The sequence below is a fragment of the Canis lupus genome, chromosome 5, assembly GCF_003254725.2.
Source record: "Canis lupus dingo isolate Sandy chromosome 5, ASM325472v2, whole genome shotgun sequence".
In the NCBI taxonomy this organism is placed as follows: domain Eukaryota; kingdom Metazoa; phylum Chordata; class Mammalia; order Carnivora; family Canidae; genus Canis; species Canis lupus.
In genome coordinates, this window is record NC_064247.1 from 10629292 (window position 1) to 10647078 (window position 17787).

At 38.8% G+C, this 17787-nt stretch overlaps 1 protein-coding gene across 1 annotated transcript; it reads right to left on the reverse strand.

Annotated features, from left to right (window-relative positions):
* Positions 1 to 14068: 14068 nt before the first annotated feature.
* Positions 14069 to 15917, reverse strand: LOC112671520 (olfactory receptor 6M1-like). The gene is made up of 2 exons (XM_025465789.3): positions 15805 to 15917; positions 14069 to 15588 (listed from the first exon to the last, which is right to left on the reverse strand). The coding sequence occupies exon 2, from the start codon at positions 15556 to 15558 to the stop codon at positions 14611 to 14613; it is 948 nt and encodes a 315-aa protein (XP_025321574.3). The 5' UTR covers positions 15559 to 15588; positions 15805 to 15917; the 3' UTR covers positions 14069 to 14610.
* Positions 15918 to 17787: the final 1870 nt, after the last annotated feature.

The window sequence follows — 17787 nt, forward strand, 5'->3', positions numbered from 1 at the left end:
ACAGAGAGAGAGACAGACACACAGACAGAAGGAGAAGCAGGCTCCCTGTGGGGATCCCAATGTAAGACTCAATCCTGGGACTCCAGGATCACTCCCTGAGCTGAAGGCAGACACTCAACCACTGAGCCACCCAAGAGCCCCACATGGTACCTTTTTATCTTACCATAAATCTGACTTTCACTTGAGGGTACTAATAGCCCTGGGGTTCCTGTAAGCAAGTGGCTTCCCTTCCATATACCAGGGGGCTAGTGGTACAGGGCTGTAGGAACAGGCTCAGTATTATTGTTGCTATTGTTGACAGTGTTCTTTTGCTCCCAATTTCCACTTTCAAATCACCATTCCTCTGGTTTTTGATAAAACTTCTCCAAGGCTTATATTACACAATCTTGTAAGATTTATTTGTTTCTGTCTTTTATTACCTGAGTTTCAAGGAAGTTTCAAGAAAGAACTGTCATGGAGCATTCAGATAAGACAATGAGGGAGGAATTTTTTTTTTAATTGAATTTCAAAACATGAAAACCACTGGTGACATATTGAGTAAAGACGTTTTTAGAGGTTTGTGGTCTTCCACTTCATCCTACAGATTACTATCATTGTAGGAAACCTTAATATCCAGGAGGTGCCTGGGCGGCTCAAGGGTTGAGCATCTGCCTTTGGCTCAGGGAGTAATCCTGGGGTCCTGGGATCAAGTCCTACATCGGGCTCCCCACAGGGAGCCTGCTTCTCCTTCTACCTATGTCTCTGCCTCTCTCTCTGTGTCTCTCATGAATAAATAAAATCTTTAAGACAAAAAAAGAAACCTTAATATCCATGTGAACAGCTCATAAAATATACTAAAATTTGAATTTCTTAATCTTACTTCCAGTGAGTATCTCTTGCATTCCTGTTCAATCATCAGCTCCATTATAACCTTGATGTTGCCGTTATATAGAATTACTCAAACTCTGAAACCCCAAACCAAGGTATCAATGGTGGACCACAATCTCCCAATCCTATAGTTTTATTTCTTCAACATGTACTCCATGGCCTCACCTGGATCTCCAGCCTATGGATGACCTCATTTTTTCTTATCAGCCTTTCTGCCTGATATATGGATATTTGTAAAAATGTGTATGTATAGATATTACATGTTTTTAAATATATATTCATAATATATATCTTCTACAAATATACATATTTCTACAAAGAGAAGAGAGAAAGGGAAGGAGAAAGAGAAGAGAAAGTGAAAAGGAATATATAGTTCCTTGCAGTGGAATGAACACCTCCAAAATGGAAGCTGGCATAAAAACAAGAGCCTGTGGGCAATATATTTCAGGGAAGATATATTAAAATGCCTACTATTTTATGTGTAGTCTTGATATCTTCAAGCCTCAAGGGCCTCAAAGGCCTAACTAAGTTCTTCTACTTTTGCCAGATATACTCCCCCACATCAGGAAAGTCCCCATTTACTTGGTTCCCGTCTCAGCCAGACCAGCTGCATTATACACAGTCCTCAATTGACTGATGAGTGGGTAAAGAAGACTGATGAATGTGTTTACACACACACACACACACACACACACACACACACACACTGAAATATTACTCAGCCATAAAAGAGAATGAAATCTTGCCATTTGTAAAAACATGGATGCACTTAGAGAGTATTACGCTAAGTGAAATCAGTCAGTCAGAGAGAGATAAACTCCATATTGTATTGGAATTGAAGAAACAAAACAAATGAGCAAAGGGGAAAAAAAGAGAGAGAGAAAGGCAAACCAAGAAATAGATTCTTAACTAAAGAGAACAAACTGAGGGTTGGGCGGGGATGTGGGGAAGAGGGGTGACATAGGTAATGGGGATCAAGGAGTGCAGTTGTCATGATGAGCACCGGGTGTTATATGGAAGTGTCAATCACTATATTGTTCACCTGACACTAATAGTACATGTATGTTAACTAACTGGAATTTATTTATTTATTTTTAAGATTTTATTTATTCATGAGAGACACGCACAGAGAGAGGCAGAGACATAGGCAGAGAGACAGAGGCAAGTTCCATGCAGGGAGCCTGATGTGGGACTCAATCCCAGGACCCTGGGATCATGCCCTGGGCTGAAGGCAGGCGCTAAACCACTAAACTGCTAAACCCAGGAGCCACCCAGGGATCCCCAACCAACTGGAATTTAAATAAAAATTTAAAAACAATAACAAAACAAAACCAAAACGAAACCAAACAAACAAAAACCCCGAAAGGGTTTTGGCTGGCTGCCAACTAAGCAGTTGTTCATTCTGCCTCTGAGTGTATCCCCCATGTGGTCCCGCATGGCATGTGGCATCCTCCTTCCTTGGCTGTAGGCATATGTGACTAACACACTAAATGACAGTCCTATCTGTCCCATATCAGGAATCTTGTGTTCAGCCATCCTCACATCCCTAAGGCAGAACTCCATCCCTCACCAATGGGGTGAAGACTGTGAAGTGCCACATTTCTTTTCCAGCATGTGTGTGTTGTGTTGTGTTTGTGCTGTGGTGGTCTGTTGTGTTGTGTTGTGTTGTGTTGTGTTGTGTTGTTGTGTTGTGTTGTGTTTGGGATGCCCAGAAATGCTGTAAGTTGGGGAGTAGGTTAGGAGTTCTGGTGAGAAAATATATAAGAAATAATAAATGGAAACAGTGGTAAATTAGATAGGATGGCATCTCATGATTGCCTTTAAATAGTTGCCATGTAAACATCTATTCTCTGTGTTCACCACTTTCAACACCCCAGCCACCAAAATCTAAAACAAATCCCTTATTCTTAACCCTTTAGAAAAATAAGATAATTTGCTTTTAAGGAGCCCCATATAAAAGGGATAAAATGTGGGAGGGGTGGTCTGTGGTATAGAGCAAACCTCTTCATTTACTGGCAAGCCAAGAGTGAGATTTTATAACAGATACATTTGACTTGAATACAAATTTTCTTTGGTGTTTTCCTGAATTTTCCTTCTCCTAACTCTACTCGATTATAGGAGATTTATTATCTATCTATATCTATATTATATTTCTAGAACTCTCTTCATTAGTGTTTAGTAAATGTGAACTGAATAGGAAGCTCAATGCCATAAAGAAATAATATTAAATTGGCAAACATAAGACAGGTTCTGGTTCTGTTCTCTTACCACCTCGATCTTGAAAATCCTACTCTCATTTTTCTCATTTGTAAAATGAAATATTTGAGAAAGATGCTCTCACAAGTCCTCTTATTGGTTTTCTTTGATTTTAGATCTGTATCTGTGGGAGGTACTCACCACAAATACTTTTACTGCAGTTTTTACCACAGAAGGGAACAGGATGGTGTAGGAAGTAGGAGCATGGCTTTTGAAGTTAGGCCCATGGTTTGACTCCACTCACTAGCTGAGTGACTTTGGGGCAGTTATTTAATCTTCAGCTCCTCAGTTAGCTCATCTGTAAAGTGGAGATGATAGTATCACTATAGGGTTATCCAATAGTGAAATAGGATAAAGCATGAACAACTTTAGCAAGTTGCCTTACACATGCACATGGTAAGCACTAAGCATTTTTATTAGCTGTGGCTGAGATTAAAGCTCATCAAGTCCCTGAGGATCAGTGCTTGAAGGAAGAAGTAGCAACGCTTTGTATGTTCCCTAAAATGTGGTAGCTTTGCTCCCGAAACACTTGTCTATGATAGACTGCTGTTGGACTAATAACTGAACTTGTGATAGGCCTTTATCTCCAAAGATAAATGGAGAAATATACTTCTGTCTAGAATTAAGCTACTTAACCCTGACTTTATAGACAGCTCATAAATATTTAAGGGAGTCTGAGAACTTGTACTTTCATGAAAAAATATAAATTTGTATTTGTGCATTTTCTTCCAGCAATAAGATTTTCCCAATAGGATTTATTTGATTTTATTTCTGATGCTCTCATTTTAATTACCTTGCTTGAATCTCATATTCTAACTCTGAAACTACAGGAACCCAAACACTACATTGTGAATTCTTGAACTCCTCAGCCTCTTCCAGTCTAATCTTTGTGGACTCAGGCAAGCCAGAGAACAGCAAATGTGGGAATAATTACCAAGGGAAGAAGACAGAGAACAAAAATGAGACAGAATCCAGAGGAGTAAAGTCTAATGAAGTAATTGTACATAGTTCTGCTCTAACACATTCAGAACCATCAGGAAATATGACCTGTGAGGAATTTTGCAACTTCAGGCATGCTGTTTTGTCTGTGAATATGCTGCCCACCTTAAATATTATTGGTTACATTACAATTTCTAGGGTAATAATCTTAAGATAGTTTATTTTCTTATATATACATATACTAATTTATTTTTAACTCATTCATTATGTACTGGATCCCTCTTTTGTGTCAGACATTCTGTTACACTTTTTCTATGATACCTTCCTGCTATGAACACTTGATTTTCTATGACTCTAGCTTAAATACATCATTATCCTTGAATAGAATTTTCCTTCTTTTTTTCATGAAATAGGCAGATAGATTCAATATATTGAAATTGTTTGGGAAGGACTCATTGAGCTACTAGTTGAACAATATTTTCATAAAGTATAACATTTCAGGAACAGCCCTCAACTGTTTCTCAAGTTATAAGCAAAAACCAAGTTCAACTGAGGTTGCATCTCGCCCTAAGGCCAGATGGACTATGACTCATTTGAAACAACAGTGACCCCTTTGAAACTTTTGAACACTTTACATAGTACATGCTCAAAAACATGTGAAGATAAGTCTGAAACTACGAAGGGAAAAGTACAATCAATTAAAATTCTCTTACAGAGATAATCATCGTTATCATACTGATGTAATTTCTCTTTTTCTCTCCTCTGTGCTCTACCCTTCAGGAGAATTGGCACTCAACCTGAGGTCTTTTCAGGTGGGTCACTGTGGACTGGTGTTCTTCTTGTCCACATGTACATGATATGGATATTGCTACAAAAGTAATTTCCACGGTTGAGGAACATGCTGGGTAAGTCCCTAGCTCCTGTCTGGCAACAAGGATTCCTGTTCTCCCTCAGATCATTAGGTACTTGAAAGCTACTGCTTTAACTCTTCACATCAGTCTTCACATTCACTGTCTTTGCCAAAAGTCAGATGTCCCTGCTGCTTACCGCAAGTGTGATAAGGGCCAACAACTCAGACACTTGAATGGCTTTTCCATTCTACCCTGAGATGAACTGTTCTTGGTTCTCTGAGTACCTGGTGCTGCCTCACTGGGAGCTGAGAATTTCTGAGCACATTGGCATCTTTACTTCCATGCTTTCCTGGTTGGGAGTTAAGCTGTTCTTTCCAATAGTCTCATTTTCCTTCCATCATTTTAACATGGATTTTCTTTTTCTTTTTTTCTTTTAAGATTTATGTATTTATTTGAGAGAGAGCACACGCACAAGTGGGAGAGGCAAAGGGACAGAGAAAAGGAGAGAGAGAATCCCAAGCAGACTGCATGCTGGGTGTGGAGCCTCACCCAGGGCTGATCTCACCATGCTGAAATTTTGACCTGAGCTGATCAAGAGTTGGCTTACCTGACTGAGCCACCCAGGTGCCCTGATTTTCATTTTTTAAACTAAACAGATTATATAATTAAAAGTGAATGAATTTTAAAAGTTTTTTTTTAATTTATTTTTTATTGGTGTTCAATTTACTAACATACAGAATAACCCCCAGGGCCCGTCACCCATTCACTCCCACCCCCCGCCCTCCTCCCCTTCTACCACCCCTAGTTCGTTTCCCAGAGTTAGCAGTCTTTACGTTCTGTCTCCCTTTCTGATATTTCCCACACATTTCTTCCCCCTTCCCTTATATTCCCTTTCACTATTATTTATATTCCCCAAATGAATGAGAACATATAATGTTTGTCCTTCTCCGACTGGCTTACTTCACTCAGCATAATACCCTCCAGTTCCATCCATGTTGAAGCAAATGGTGGGTATTTGTCATTTCTAATAGCTGAGTAATATTCCATTGTATACATAAACCACATCTTCTTTATCCATTCATCCTTCGTTGGACACCGAGGCTCCTTCCACAGTTTGGCTATCGTGGCCATTGCTGCTATAAACATCGCGGTGCAGGTGTCCCCGCGTTTCATTGCATTTGTATCTTTGGGGTAAATCCCCAACAGTGCAATTGCTGGGTCGTAGGGCAGGTCTATTTCTAACTGTTTGAGGAACCTCCACACAGTTTTCCAGAGTGGCTGCACCAGTTCACATTCCCACCAACAGTGTATGAGGGTTCCCTTTTTATATAGAAAAAGAGAAGTCACTCCTTCCTTCCCTTCTCTACGTCCTCACTCTTTTTCTTATAAGGAATTACTTTAAACACTGTTTTGTCTTCTAATATTACCTTCATATTTTAAATAAATGCTTACATTCTTTCTTAGTTTACCAAATTTACACATTGTCTATTAAATTCCTGTTATGAAATGAAAGTTGAGTGTTAAGTTCTTTGATCATTTTTCTTCCTCCTATATCTCCTGTACAGAGATATCATAATTTGGATTGAACAACCTTTTTACACTATTGTGCTATATTAACACTGTTCACTGTTAATACAAGAAGGATATTTTAAGCACTTCTTTTTCTTTGGAAGATACTTTTTCTCAGAGACAAACCATAAGAAACTCTTTATCATAGGAAACAAACATAGGGATCGTTGGAGGGGAGGCAGGTGGGGGGGATGAGGTAACTGGGTGATGGACATTAAGAAGGGCATATGATGTAATAATGAGCACTGGGTATTATATAAGCCTGATGAATCACTGACTTCGACCTCTGAAACCAATAATACCTTATATATTAATTCATTGAATTTAAATAATTTTTTTTAAAAAGAAAGATACTTTTTTCTTAATATTAGTTCCATTATTTATTTCAAGGATTTTATTTTCTTAGAGCAATGCTGAGAGGAAGATACAAAGATTTCCCATATGCCCATTGCCCCTCTACGTGCACGGCCTCCTCCATGACCAACATCCCTCACCAAACTGGTACATTCGTTATCACTGACGAAGCCACGCTGTCACATGACACAAAGCCCACAGTTTACTTTAGGGCTCACTCTTGGTGTTGTACATTCGGTGGTGTGGACAAATGTACAATAACATGTATCCATCATCACAGTATTATACAGAGCATTTCACTGCCCTAAAAATGGTTGGTGCCTCGCCTATTCATTCCCCTCTAGTCACATCACCACTGATCTATTTACAGACAGACTCCATAGAATTTCATAGGGTTGGAATCACAGAGAAGTAGTTTTTTCAAATTAATTCTTTTGTTTGATACTATGCATTTAAATTTTCCTCCATGATTTTTTATGGGATGATAGCTCATTTCTTTTTAGCTTTAACTAATATTTCATCGTCTGGATGTACCACTGTTGATTAACCATTCAGCTGTCTTCTGCTTCTATTAAGATGAAAAAATAGTTTGTGTTAATGTGGTAAATTACCATTCTTGATATTTTAATGTCAAACCATTTTTGCCTTCCTGGGAAACACCCACCTCTTTTATATATTTTGTTTGCCAGGATTTTTGTAAGGATTTTTCTCATCTAGCTTCACCAGCGAGATTAGGCTGTGCTTTTCCTTTCTTATAAAATCTGGTATTGGAATCTAAATTAAAGTAGCCTTTAAAATTAATAACACGGAATTGTACATTTAAAAAATTCTCTTGGTGAGTTATAAGATTGAAATGATCTAGTCTCTGATATTTGGTAAATTTGCTTGTAAATTTGTCTGAGCTTGCGTTTTCCTTATGTGGGTGATATAAGAAAATTATTTACTGAGGCTTAATTTATATAAAAAGGCACCATAATTTTAAAGTTAATTTAAAAGTTTTGATGATAGTATAGGACCGTAAACTACCATTTCAAACAAGATATAGAATGTTTTAATTATTCCAGAAAGATCCCCCATGTCCTTCCTCCTGTTTCTTGCAGTGATTTTATTTTTTTAATCTTTTTTCTTTTTTTTTGAGATTTTATTTATTTATTCGTGAGAGACAGAGAAAGAGAGGGGCAGACACAGGCAGAGAGAGAAGCAGGCTTCCCACAGGAACCCGATGCAGGACTCAATCCCAGGACCCCAGATAACGCCCTGAGCAGAAGGCTAGCACTCAACCACTGAGCCACCCAGGCATCCCGAGATTTTCTGATTTCTAGATTTGCCTGTTTGTGGACTTCACAAAATGTAATCACATAGTTCTTTTGCATTGGAGTTATTTCTTAACATTTTTCAAAATTCATCCAGGTTATTGTATCAGTGATTCCTTCCATTTTAATGTTGAATAATATCCCATTGTAAAAACATATTATATCTGCTTATCCAGCATCCTGTGAACAGACTTTTGGGTCATTTTAAGTTTTTGGATATTATGAATGAAATGGTTTTGTAAATATAAGTACCGGTTTATGCTTTTGTTTCGTTTTTAAGTGAAAGAGAGAGATAGAGAGAGACATGAGCATGGGGAGGTGCAGAAAGAGTGAGAGAGAGAGACTCTCAGGTACACCTCCTGCTGAGCATGGAGATCCATGCAGGGCTCCATCTCAGGACCCTGAAATTATGATCTGAGCCAAAATCAAGAATCAGACGTTCAATAGACTGAGATACCCAGGCACCCCAAGTACTGTTTTTTTTTTTTCATTATCACTCTTGTGTCTGCTGCCTAAACAGAAGGAGACATGTTTGCCTAAATCAGTAAAATGACACACTGCATTTTTTGCATCCTCTCCTAAAGGATAACTCTGAATTCAGTTCTACATCAGGAGGATATATACATGTATTTCTGCACACGGAAGAGACTATTTAAGTACTAAAGTATTATAATAACTTGATACTTAATTTACTGATTGTATATACTTCTCTATTTGACATGTTATTTCAAGTTCTTCTCTTTTACATTGACTGTGCAGTTATATGATGGTCAATTCTTTTCAAGATCTCTACTCAGAACACTAAAAACCTGGGATGCCTAGGTGGCTCTGTCACCTAAGCATCTGCCTTCTGCTCAAGTTATAATGCCAAGGTCCTAGGATCAAGCCCCAGGTGCGGGTCCCTGCTCAGCCAGAAGCCTGCTTCTCCCTCTCCCTCAGATCCTCCCCCTCTCTCCTCTCTTCCCCCTCTCCCTGCTCATGCTCTCTCTAACGATTTCTCTCTCTAAATCTTTATTTTAAAAAAAATTAAAATAGGTTAAGAGTGAAAATATATTACTAAAAATTTTATAGCTAGAAAGAATTTATACATTATCATTTTCAACATTATCACCTTTTTTAAGGGGGAGGTTGCCTTATTTTCTGAAAAATGCTGAAGGTAAGAAAGCATATTAATGAATGAATCCTTAGCTTTAAACAATATACTTGGGGTGGGCCAGTAGTCCTAGATAATGAAAAAAAAATTGTTTTAATAAGATTTTAAAGTTCACAGAAGAACTACATGCCTCTGAAATGGACCACACATACAGACACAACTACTTTTTAGTACATTTCAAAAATGAAGTAAGTAGTCATATGTAGTTGTACCACCTTGTTATTAATTTATCAAGTTAACATTTCTTAAGTGGAGCAGAGGGTGCCAGATAGTGAGCTGTTGTTCAGCAGACCACAAGAGGAATTACAACAGAGTTTATTATTCACAGGTCCTGGCATGCCTTGGGATGGGGAGCACCCTTGGAGAGACAGAGAGAAGCAGGTCCTGGGGCACATATTTTCATTAGAATCCATGGGTGGGGATCCCTGGGTGGCGCAGCGGTTTGGCGCCTGCCTTTGGCCCAGGGCGCGATCCTGGAGACCCAGGCTCGAATCCCACGTCAGGCTCCCCGTGCATGGAGCCTGCTTCTCCCTCTGCCTGTGTCTCTGCCTCTCTCTCTCTCTCACTGTGTGCCTATCATAAAAAAAAAAAAAAAAAAAAAAAAAAAAGAATCCATGGGTGGAGTGCGTTGGGGTTCCTAGGCCAAGACCAGATTGGTTAATTGCAACCAAAAGAGAAAATTTTGGTAAATCACACTGGAACCTTATTTAAGGGACCCAGAAGGGGAAGATGCTCGTGGATGGGGAAGATGGTTGAGCACAAAAGCTGGGGAGGTCATGTCAGAAAGGTAACATTTGTTTGTGACTCGGCAGGACACTATCTAGGGCATGTGCTTGTGGGAGGAACTAGTGTCAGTTTACAGTCACAGCAGGCTGCTTGGCCAAATGGGTGCCATGGAGTAGCTTAGCTAAACTCTTGACCACTGATAATAAATCCTTTGGTATATTTCACTGCAGCTTTTGAGAATTTGTGATGTAATTGAGACATCTGTTCATAGTTGTTGCTATTGAACACTTTCTTACAACTGAGTCAGGAGGAAGGAATATGTGAGAATTGGCTGCCAAGAGGAAGGATCAACTAATTCATTACATAAAACAGTGGCTCTCTGGTTGTCATGCTCTTTGTCCATAGTTGGAGGGATATAGTTCATCTAGCAAGTGGATGTGCTTTGAAATTTCTATAGGCTACTTTGGTCTGTTCCTCCTCTTCTTCCCATATTCCCATACTGAAAAAGAATAGTTAAAACACTCTTCTTCCCATATTGAAAGAGAGTAGTTAAAACACCCAGTTATAGTTGAAAAGTAAGAGATTTCCCAGCTATCACCACATTTGGGACAAGTAACTCAACTAATTAGAATCAATGTAGAAACTGATATTATTACTCTGTATTATAACAATGTTGGTCATAAGAATAATAATCAACATCAAAGTAAACCAGTATATTTATGTTGTTTTTCAGAGTTTATGAAGTCTTTTTAAATTTTCAGTGTCAAGTCTGGCCCAACCTGGGGCCAGGTATAGTTGGATACCAAAATTATGTCTAAATTATCTTATTCAGGGTACCTGGGTTGCTCAGTGGTTGAGCTCAGGTCATGATCCTGGGATCCTGGAATGGAGTCCCACATCAGGCTCCCTGCATGGAGCCTGCTTCTCCCTCTGCCTATGTCTCTGCCTCCTTCTCTCTGTGTCTCTCATGAATAAATAAATAAAATCTTTGAAAAAAATTTCTCTTATTCATTTAGGATTTTCTTTTCTGTAGTAATCATACAAGATTGGAGCTTTGGAGTAACAGAGAAACTCATGAAAAAACAGTAAAAGAGCACAAAGGGACAATTATATTCATCTTTACCTAACAATAACATAAATAAAAACAATCATAGCTGATATAAAATATGTATTTCCCAGATATTTCACTGCTTTTCACTAACCTCTTCATATTCTGAGATTTATAAATTCTTCTGATTCTAAGTGATGACAGCTAGAAAGAGTTTAAGATTGAGTATTGGCTTTAATAAATCATACCATGTTCAGTTCTTTATTTTGTCTTTTGTGGATCCTTACCACTGGCAACATAATGCTAAGAAGCAGAGCAGGGCAGCCGAGGTGGCTCAGCGGTTTAGCGCTGCCTTCAGTCCAGGGTGTGATCCTGGAGACCCGGGACCCTGCATGGAGCCTGCTTCTCCCTCTGCCTATGTCTCTGCCTCTCTCTCTCTCTCTCTCTCTCTCTCTCATGAGTAAATAAATGAAATCTTTAAAAAAGAGAGAGAGAGAGAGAGAGAGAGAGAGAAGCAGAGCAATCCATGCCCTAATCCCCAGAATCTGTGAATATGTTACGTTATTTGGCAGAAGGGACATTGCAAACGTAATTCAGGAAAAGGACCTTGAGTGGATTATACAATCCTGGGTATTAGGGTTGCCCCAATCCAATCAAATGAGTCCTTAAAAGTGGAGAACTTTGTCAGCCAAGTCAGAGAGGAGATGGAAGGAGGAGAAATTTGAAACTTGTGAGATACTTGCCCCCCTATTGTCGGCTTTGATAATGGAAGAAGGGGAGCATGAGCCAAGAACTAAAGCACCTTCTAAAAACTGGAAATGGCCCGTGGTTGATAGCCAGCAAGAAAACAGGACCTTCAGGGAAGGGGATTCTGTTAACAACTCAAATGAGTAGGAAGTGGATTTTCCCCTAGAGCACCTAGAAAGGAACGCAGCATGCTGAATTTGGCCTGGCGAGACTTGTGACCTACATAATGGTCAGATGATACATTTGTGTTGTTTTAAGCTGCCAAATTTACTATGACAGCATTAGGAAACCAATATAGTTACTTCCCAAATCTTATTTAGTGTCTTATAATGAGTAGAGAGCAGATCATTAGATGACTGCTTCATTGCTGGTGATATTGTCCTACTTTCTTTCAATCTTTAAACATTTGATCACTACAATATCTTCTGATGGACTATTTTCTTTTATGCTATTCTGAATCCATTCTTAAGGGCAGCACTTTCTCTACCTGCTGTCCTAAGATAGAGCCCATACCAATTGTTACGGTCTCTGCTTCATCCACAAATAGAAGGTTAATGACCACCTTGGTAGGACTTTTTTTTTTATCTTCTCTTCTTCTCTCAGTACTGTGCTTTCTCCACAGCACCTGCCCAGTGGCTGAATAGAGGGCAATTTAACTCCTTGCCAACCTTACCTCCTACCAATGAGTGAATTAGGAGAAGACATCTCATTCTAATTGGATCAATCGGATTCTTCTTCCAGGAATTTGGATTTTGAATTCAGATCATTTTAAATATATAATCTAAATAAATTCTCTCTCTCTCTCTCCATATATATATATATATATTTACTTATATTAGATATATATCTAAATAAATTCTCTATAAATACACACACATACATGCTAGTATATATGAATATATATCTATGACTATATGCATGTATTTACAAATGATTGAAACATCATTATCTCCTGGGTGCACAAAGAAGTGGAATAAAATAGTTGGCAGAGAGGGAAACAGAAATAAGATATGTATGGTTTGCTGCAGCTGCTGTAATAAATTACCATAAATTTGGGGTCTTAAAATGACACTAAGATACTCTATCACAGTCTGGAAACCAGAAATCCAAAATAGTTCCACGGTGCCTAAACAGGTGTCAGTGGGCTGTGCCACAGGCTCTACATAAGAAAGGACCCATTTCCTTGCTCTTTCCAGCTTCTAGAAGTGCATTCCTTGGCTCATGGCCCCATTCCCTATCTTCAGATCGTCAGCATAGCAATTTCAAATCTCTCTCTGCTTCCATTATCACATTACTGTCTCTTGTGTGGTCAAATCTCCCTCTGTTGTCTCTCACATGACACATGTGATTATAATTAGGACCCATCTAGATAATCCAGGGTAATCTCTCTTTCTCAAGATCTTTAATTTAATCACATCTGCAAAGTCCCTTTGCCATATGTACCTTATTTTTTATTTACATTCACAGGTTTTAAGGATTAGGACCTCGATATTTGAGGAGGGGCCATTATTTAGCTTACTGCAAGATATATGGAGAAAAATAGTAACACAGACATCATATGACCCCAGAGAGAGCAAGGGAAGAGGGAACTTGTCTTGGTTCCTCAAGATTTTCCAATTTCTGATTCTCATCCCTTAGCTGGTCTTCCTGTTCCTTATCTTCTGGGATTCTGTGTGGTGCTCTTGATTATTATTGTCATAAACACCCATTTTACTTAAGCTAGCTTGATTGATTTTTCTCCTAACCAAAGGAATTCTAGAATGCTTATTTTTTCTGCCTACGATTGTCCCATTGGCTGGCTGCCACAGTTGATTAGTCTAGACGCTTGGTCAGTTATGGCCTCAAGATAATTGATTTTCCTTTCAAACGAATTGCCTCTCAAGTCTATTGTGACTATAACCTGGTCTGCCCTGATCTGCAGTTCTGCCAAAGTGTTAGGACAGGCAGGAAATGCTCTAGCTTCAGAAAAAGTGCATAACTTCAGGGGTTAACTCTTCCTCTCTCAAGTTTATTCCCATTTCATGTTTCCTGGTACAGTGAGGTGCTAAAGGAGACTGGAGTCTGCATTCTCTAAACTTGTGCCACCTTCTAGAGTGTAGTTTGGGGCAAGATGGTTAACCTCTGGGAACCTCAGTTTTCTCATCTGTAAAATGGAGATAATAATATCAGCTTCTCAAGGTTGCTAAGATGATGAAGTGAGATATACACATGTACATATCTAAGTATACTGTACAAATTTGGGATATTCTTCTTCCTGGTTCCTCTAATTATCTGCAGTATTTAGCTATTGGGAATGAAGGCAATCATCTCAAACATCTGAGATGAACTGGTTAGAAAACCACACTTTTAGTTATCTGTGTTTGTATTTCTTAGACCATCTTGGCTAAGTTTATAAAGGAAAAGTGCCAACTGCATTTCCCACTTTATCAATGAGAAAACTAATATTCAGGTAGGCCACGTGTCATGTGATAAAAAAAACAATAGGCCCAGGCTTAAATTTCAGGTTTTCTGACTTCAGTTAAGTAATTTTCATTAATTTATGATATTCCGTGTGTGAGATAATCCAAAAATAGGGTTTAAAATGTATTATTATCTCTATAATTGAATTGCCTCCTCTGAGCCTTGACTACAATACTTTGTATCTAATGTGGCATGAAGCCTTTTTATATCTTCCCACAAATTTTTGACTTTATGGTCATCAAGCGTGCTGGTCTCCACATGGAGTCTGAGGGTTAAAAATAGTCATTATTAGCAAACAAACTTTCAAGTTCTCCTGTGCAATAAGGTTCAAGTTCTCTTGTGCCATAAGGACATAATTTTAAGGATTGCTTCTCTCAAAACTTCCTTTACCTTTTTATTCCTTAGACTATAAATGAAAGGGTTCAGAAGAGGGGTCACCATTGTCGTGAGGACAGCTGTCACCTTGTCAAACTCCAGTGAATGGCTCTGGCTGGGCCTCACATACATGAAGATGTTGCTCCCATAGGCAATGGACACAACCGTGATGTGAGAAGCACAAGTGGAAAAGGCCTTCTGACGTCCTTGGGCTGAGGGGATGTGCAGGATGGTAGAGATGATGTAGGTGTAGGACACGATGGTGAATACCAGTGAGGTCAGGAGGACAAAGGAGGACAAGAGGAAGTTTATCATCTCAATGAAATGAGTGTCTATGCAGGCCACCTGCAGTAAAGGGGCAATGTCACAGAAGAAATGACCAATTTCCCTATAACAGTAAGGCAGTCTGGAGACCACGATAGTTGGGCACAGCACTGAGAGGAAGGCTCCCACCCAGCAGCCCAGAACCAGCAGGAGACAGACCCTGCTGTTCATGATAACGGTGTAGCGCAGAGGGTTACAGATGGCCACGTAGCGGTCAAAGGACATCACTGCCAGGAGGATAAACTCCACTGTCCCCAGGAAAAAAAAGAAGTATGTTTGGGTGATGCAGCCAGCAAAAGATATGGTTTTCTTGTCCTCTAGGAGACAAGCTAACAGCTTTGGGGTAACTGAGGTAGTGTATAGAATGTCCAAAAATGACAAATTACTGAGAAAGAAGTACATTGGGGTTTGGAGGCGATTATCAGCCCATATTAAGGAAATGATGACAGTATTTCCTGTTAGAGTTAGCATGTAGGTAAACAGGAGGACCACAAAGAGGGAGATCTGAAGCTTCCGGATAACAGGGAAGGCAGTCAGCGTAAATTCAGTCACTCTGGACTGATTTTGCACATCCATCACACGCAATAGCTACTGGGCAGCACGTCTCTGAAAAAAAAATTATAGAGATGAAAATTAGGTTCAGTAAGTTTTCAACTCTCCGATGTCAGTGCTAAAGATGAGGTAGTAAAAGCTTTGGATGAAGAGTCAAGAGTGACTTCATGCTGCTACTCTCTCTCCTATACATAGGACCTTGGATAGATTACATGACTTCTTCTAACCTCAATATTCTCATTTTTAAAATTTTTGATTGAATGAAATTACCTCCACGGTCCCACTGAACTCTGCTCTTTGCAATGGTTTTTGTCTTTGAGCCAGTGCTTCTTCTCTTCTTTCTTTCTTCTCAATCTACTATTTTCCCAGCTAAGTTCTGTGCCTGAGAAAAGAGAATACTTAACTGAGAATCCAGCCAGTTGGTTTGCAAAATGGTGCAAGGGAATGTTAACAAAAGTTGAGTTCCTTTTCCCCGAGTTATTTCAACCCTTCAGATATCATCCACATAAAAGAGCAGAAACCTTGGGTGCTAAATGAAAAATATATATGTACAGCCAAGAATACTTTATCCAATAGATGTCATTCAAATTAGGAGGGATAAAAAGCTTCCAGAACAAGCAGAAACTAAAACAATTTGTGATTACTAATCCAGGCCTACAAGAAATATTAAAAGGGAGCCTTTAAGTGACGAGAAAGCCCAAAAGTAACATAGACCAGAAAGGAGCAGAGAAAATATACAGAAACAGTGACTTTACAGGTTATATAATAGCATTAAATTCACATCTTTCAATAGTTACTCCAAGGGGTGCCTGGGTGACTCAGTCAGGTAAACATGTGATCTTTGACTCAGATCATCTATGTCTTTGACTCAGATCATGATCCTAGGGTTCTGGTATTGAGCCCTGCATTGGGCCCCCTGCTCAGTGGGGAGCCTGCTTCTTCCCCTCCTCCCTGATTGTGTTTTCTCTCACTATCTCTGTCTCTGTCTTTCAAATAAATAAATAAATAAATAAATAAATAAATAAATAAATATCTTAAAATAGTTACTCTGAATATAAGTGTACTAAATGCAGAAATCAAAAGACACAGGATATCAGATTGGCGTAAAAAAGCAAGACTCATCAATATGCTGTCTGCAAGAGACTCATTTTAGACCCAAAGACACCTCCAGATTTAAACTGAGGGGGTGGAAAACCATTTATCATGCTAATAGACATCAAAAGAAAGCAGACACGGCAATCCTTCTATCAGACAGATTAGGTTTTAAACCAGACTGTAATAAGAGATGAGGAAGGACGCTGTATCATAATTAAAGGGTTTATCTAATAAGAAGACCTAAAAATTGTAAATATTTATGTCTCTAACATGGGAGCAGTCAATTATATAAACCAACTAATAAGAAAATTAAAGAAGCACATCAATAATAATACAATAATAGTGGGGGACTTTAATACCTCACTCACTACAATGGACAGATAATCTAAGTAGAAGATCGACAAGGAAACAAGGGCTTTGAGTGACACACTGGACCACATGGACTTCACAGATATATTCAGAACATTCCATCCTAAAGCAACAGAATACACATTCTTCTCAAGGGCATGTGGAATATTCTCCAGAATAGATCACATACTGGGTCACAAATCAGGTCTTAACTAGTACCAAATGATTGGGATCATTGCCTGCATATTTTTAGACCATAATGCTTTGCTGAAACTCAATCAAAAAAGAGGAAATTTGGAAAGAACTCAAATGCATAGAAGCTAAAGAGCAACCTATGAAAGAATGAATGGGTCAACTGGGAAGCTAAAAAAGAATTTGAAAAATTCATGGGCACAAATGAAAATGAAAACACAATCATTCAAAACCTTTGGGATGCAGCAAAGGTGGTCCTAAGAGAGAAATATATAGCAATGTAAGCCTTTCTCAAAAAACAAGAAAGGTCTCAAATACATAACCTCACACACCTAAAAGATCTGGAGACAGAACAGCAAATAAACCCTAAACATAGCAGGAGAAGAGAAATAATCAAGATTAGAGCAGAAATCAATGAAATAAAAACCGAAAGAATAGTAGAACATATCAACAAAACTAGAAGATGGTTCTTTGAAAGAATAATATTGATAAGCCCCTGGCCAGACATATTACCAAGAAAAGAGAAAGGAGCCAAATAAATTAAATCATGAATGAAAGGGGAAAGGTCACAACACCAAAGGAATACAAACAATTATAAGAACATATTATGAGCAACTA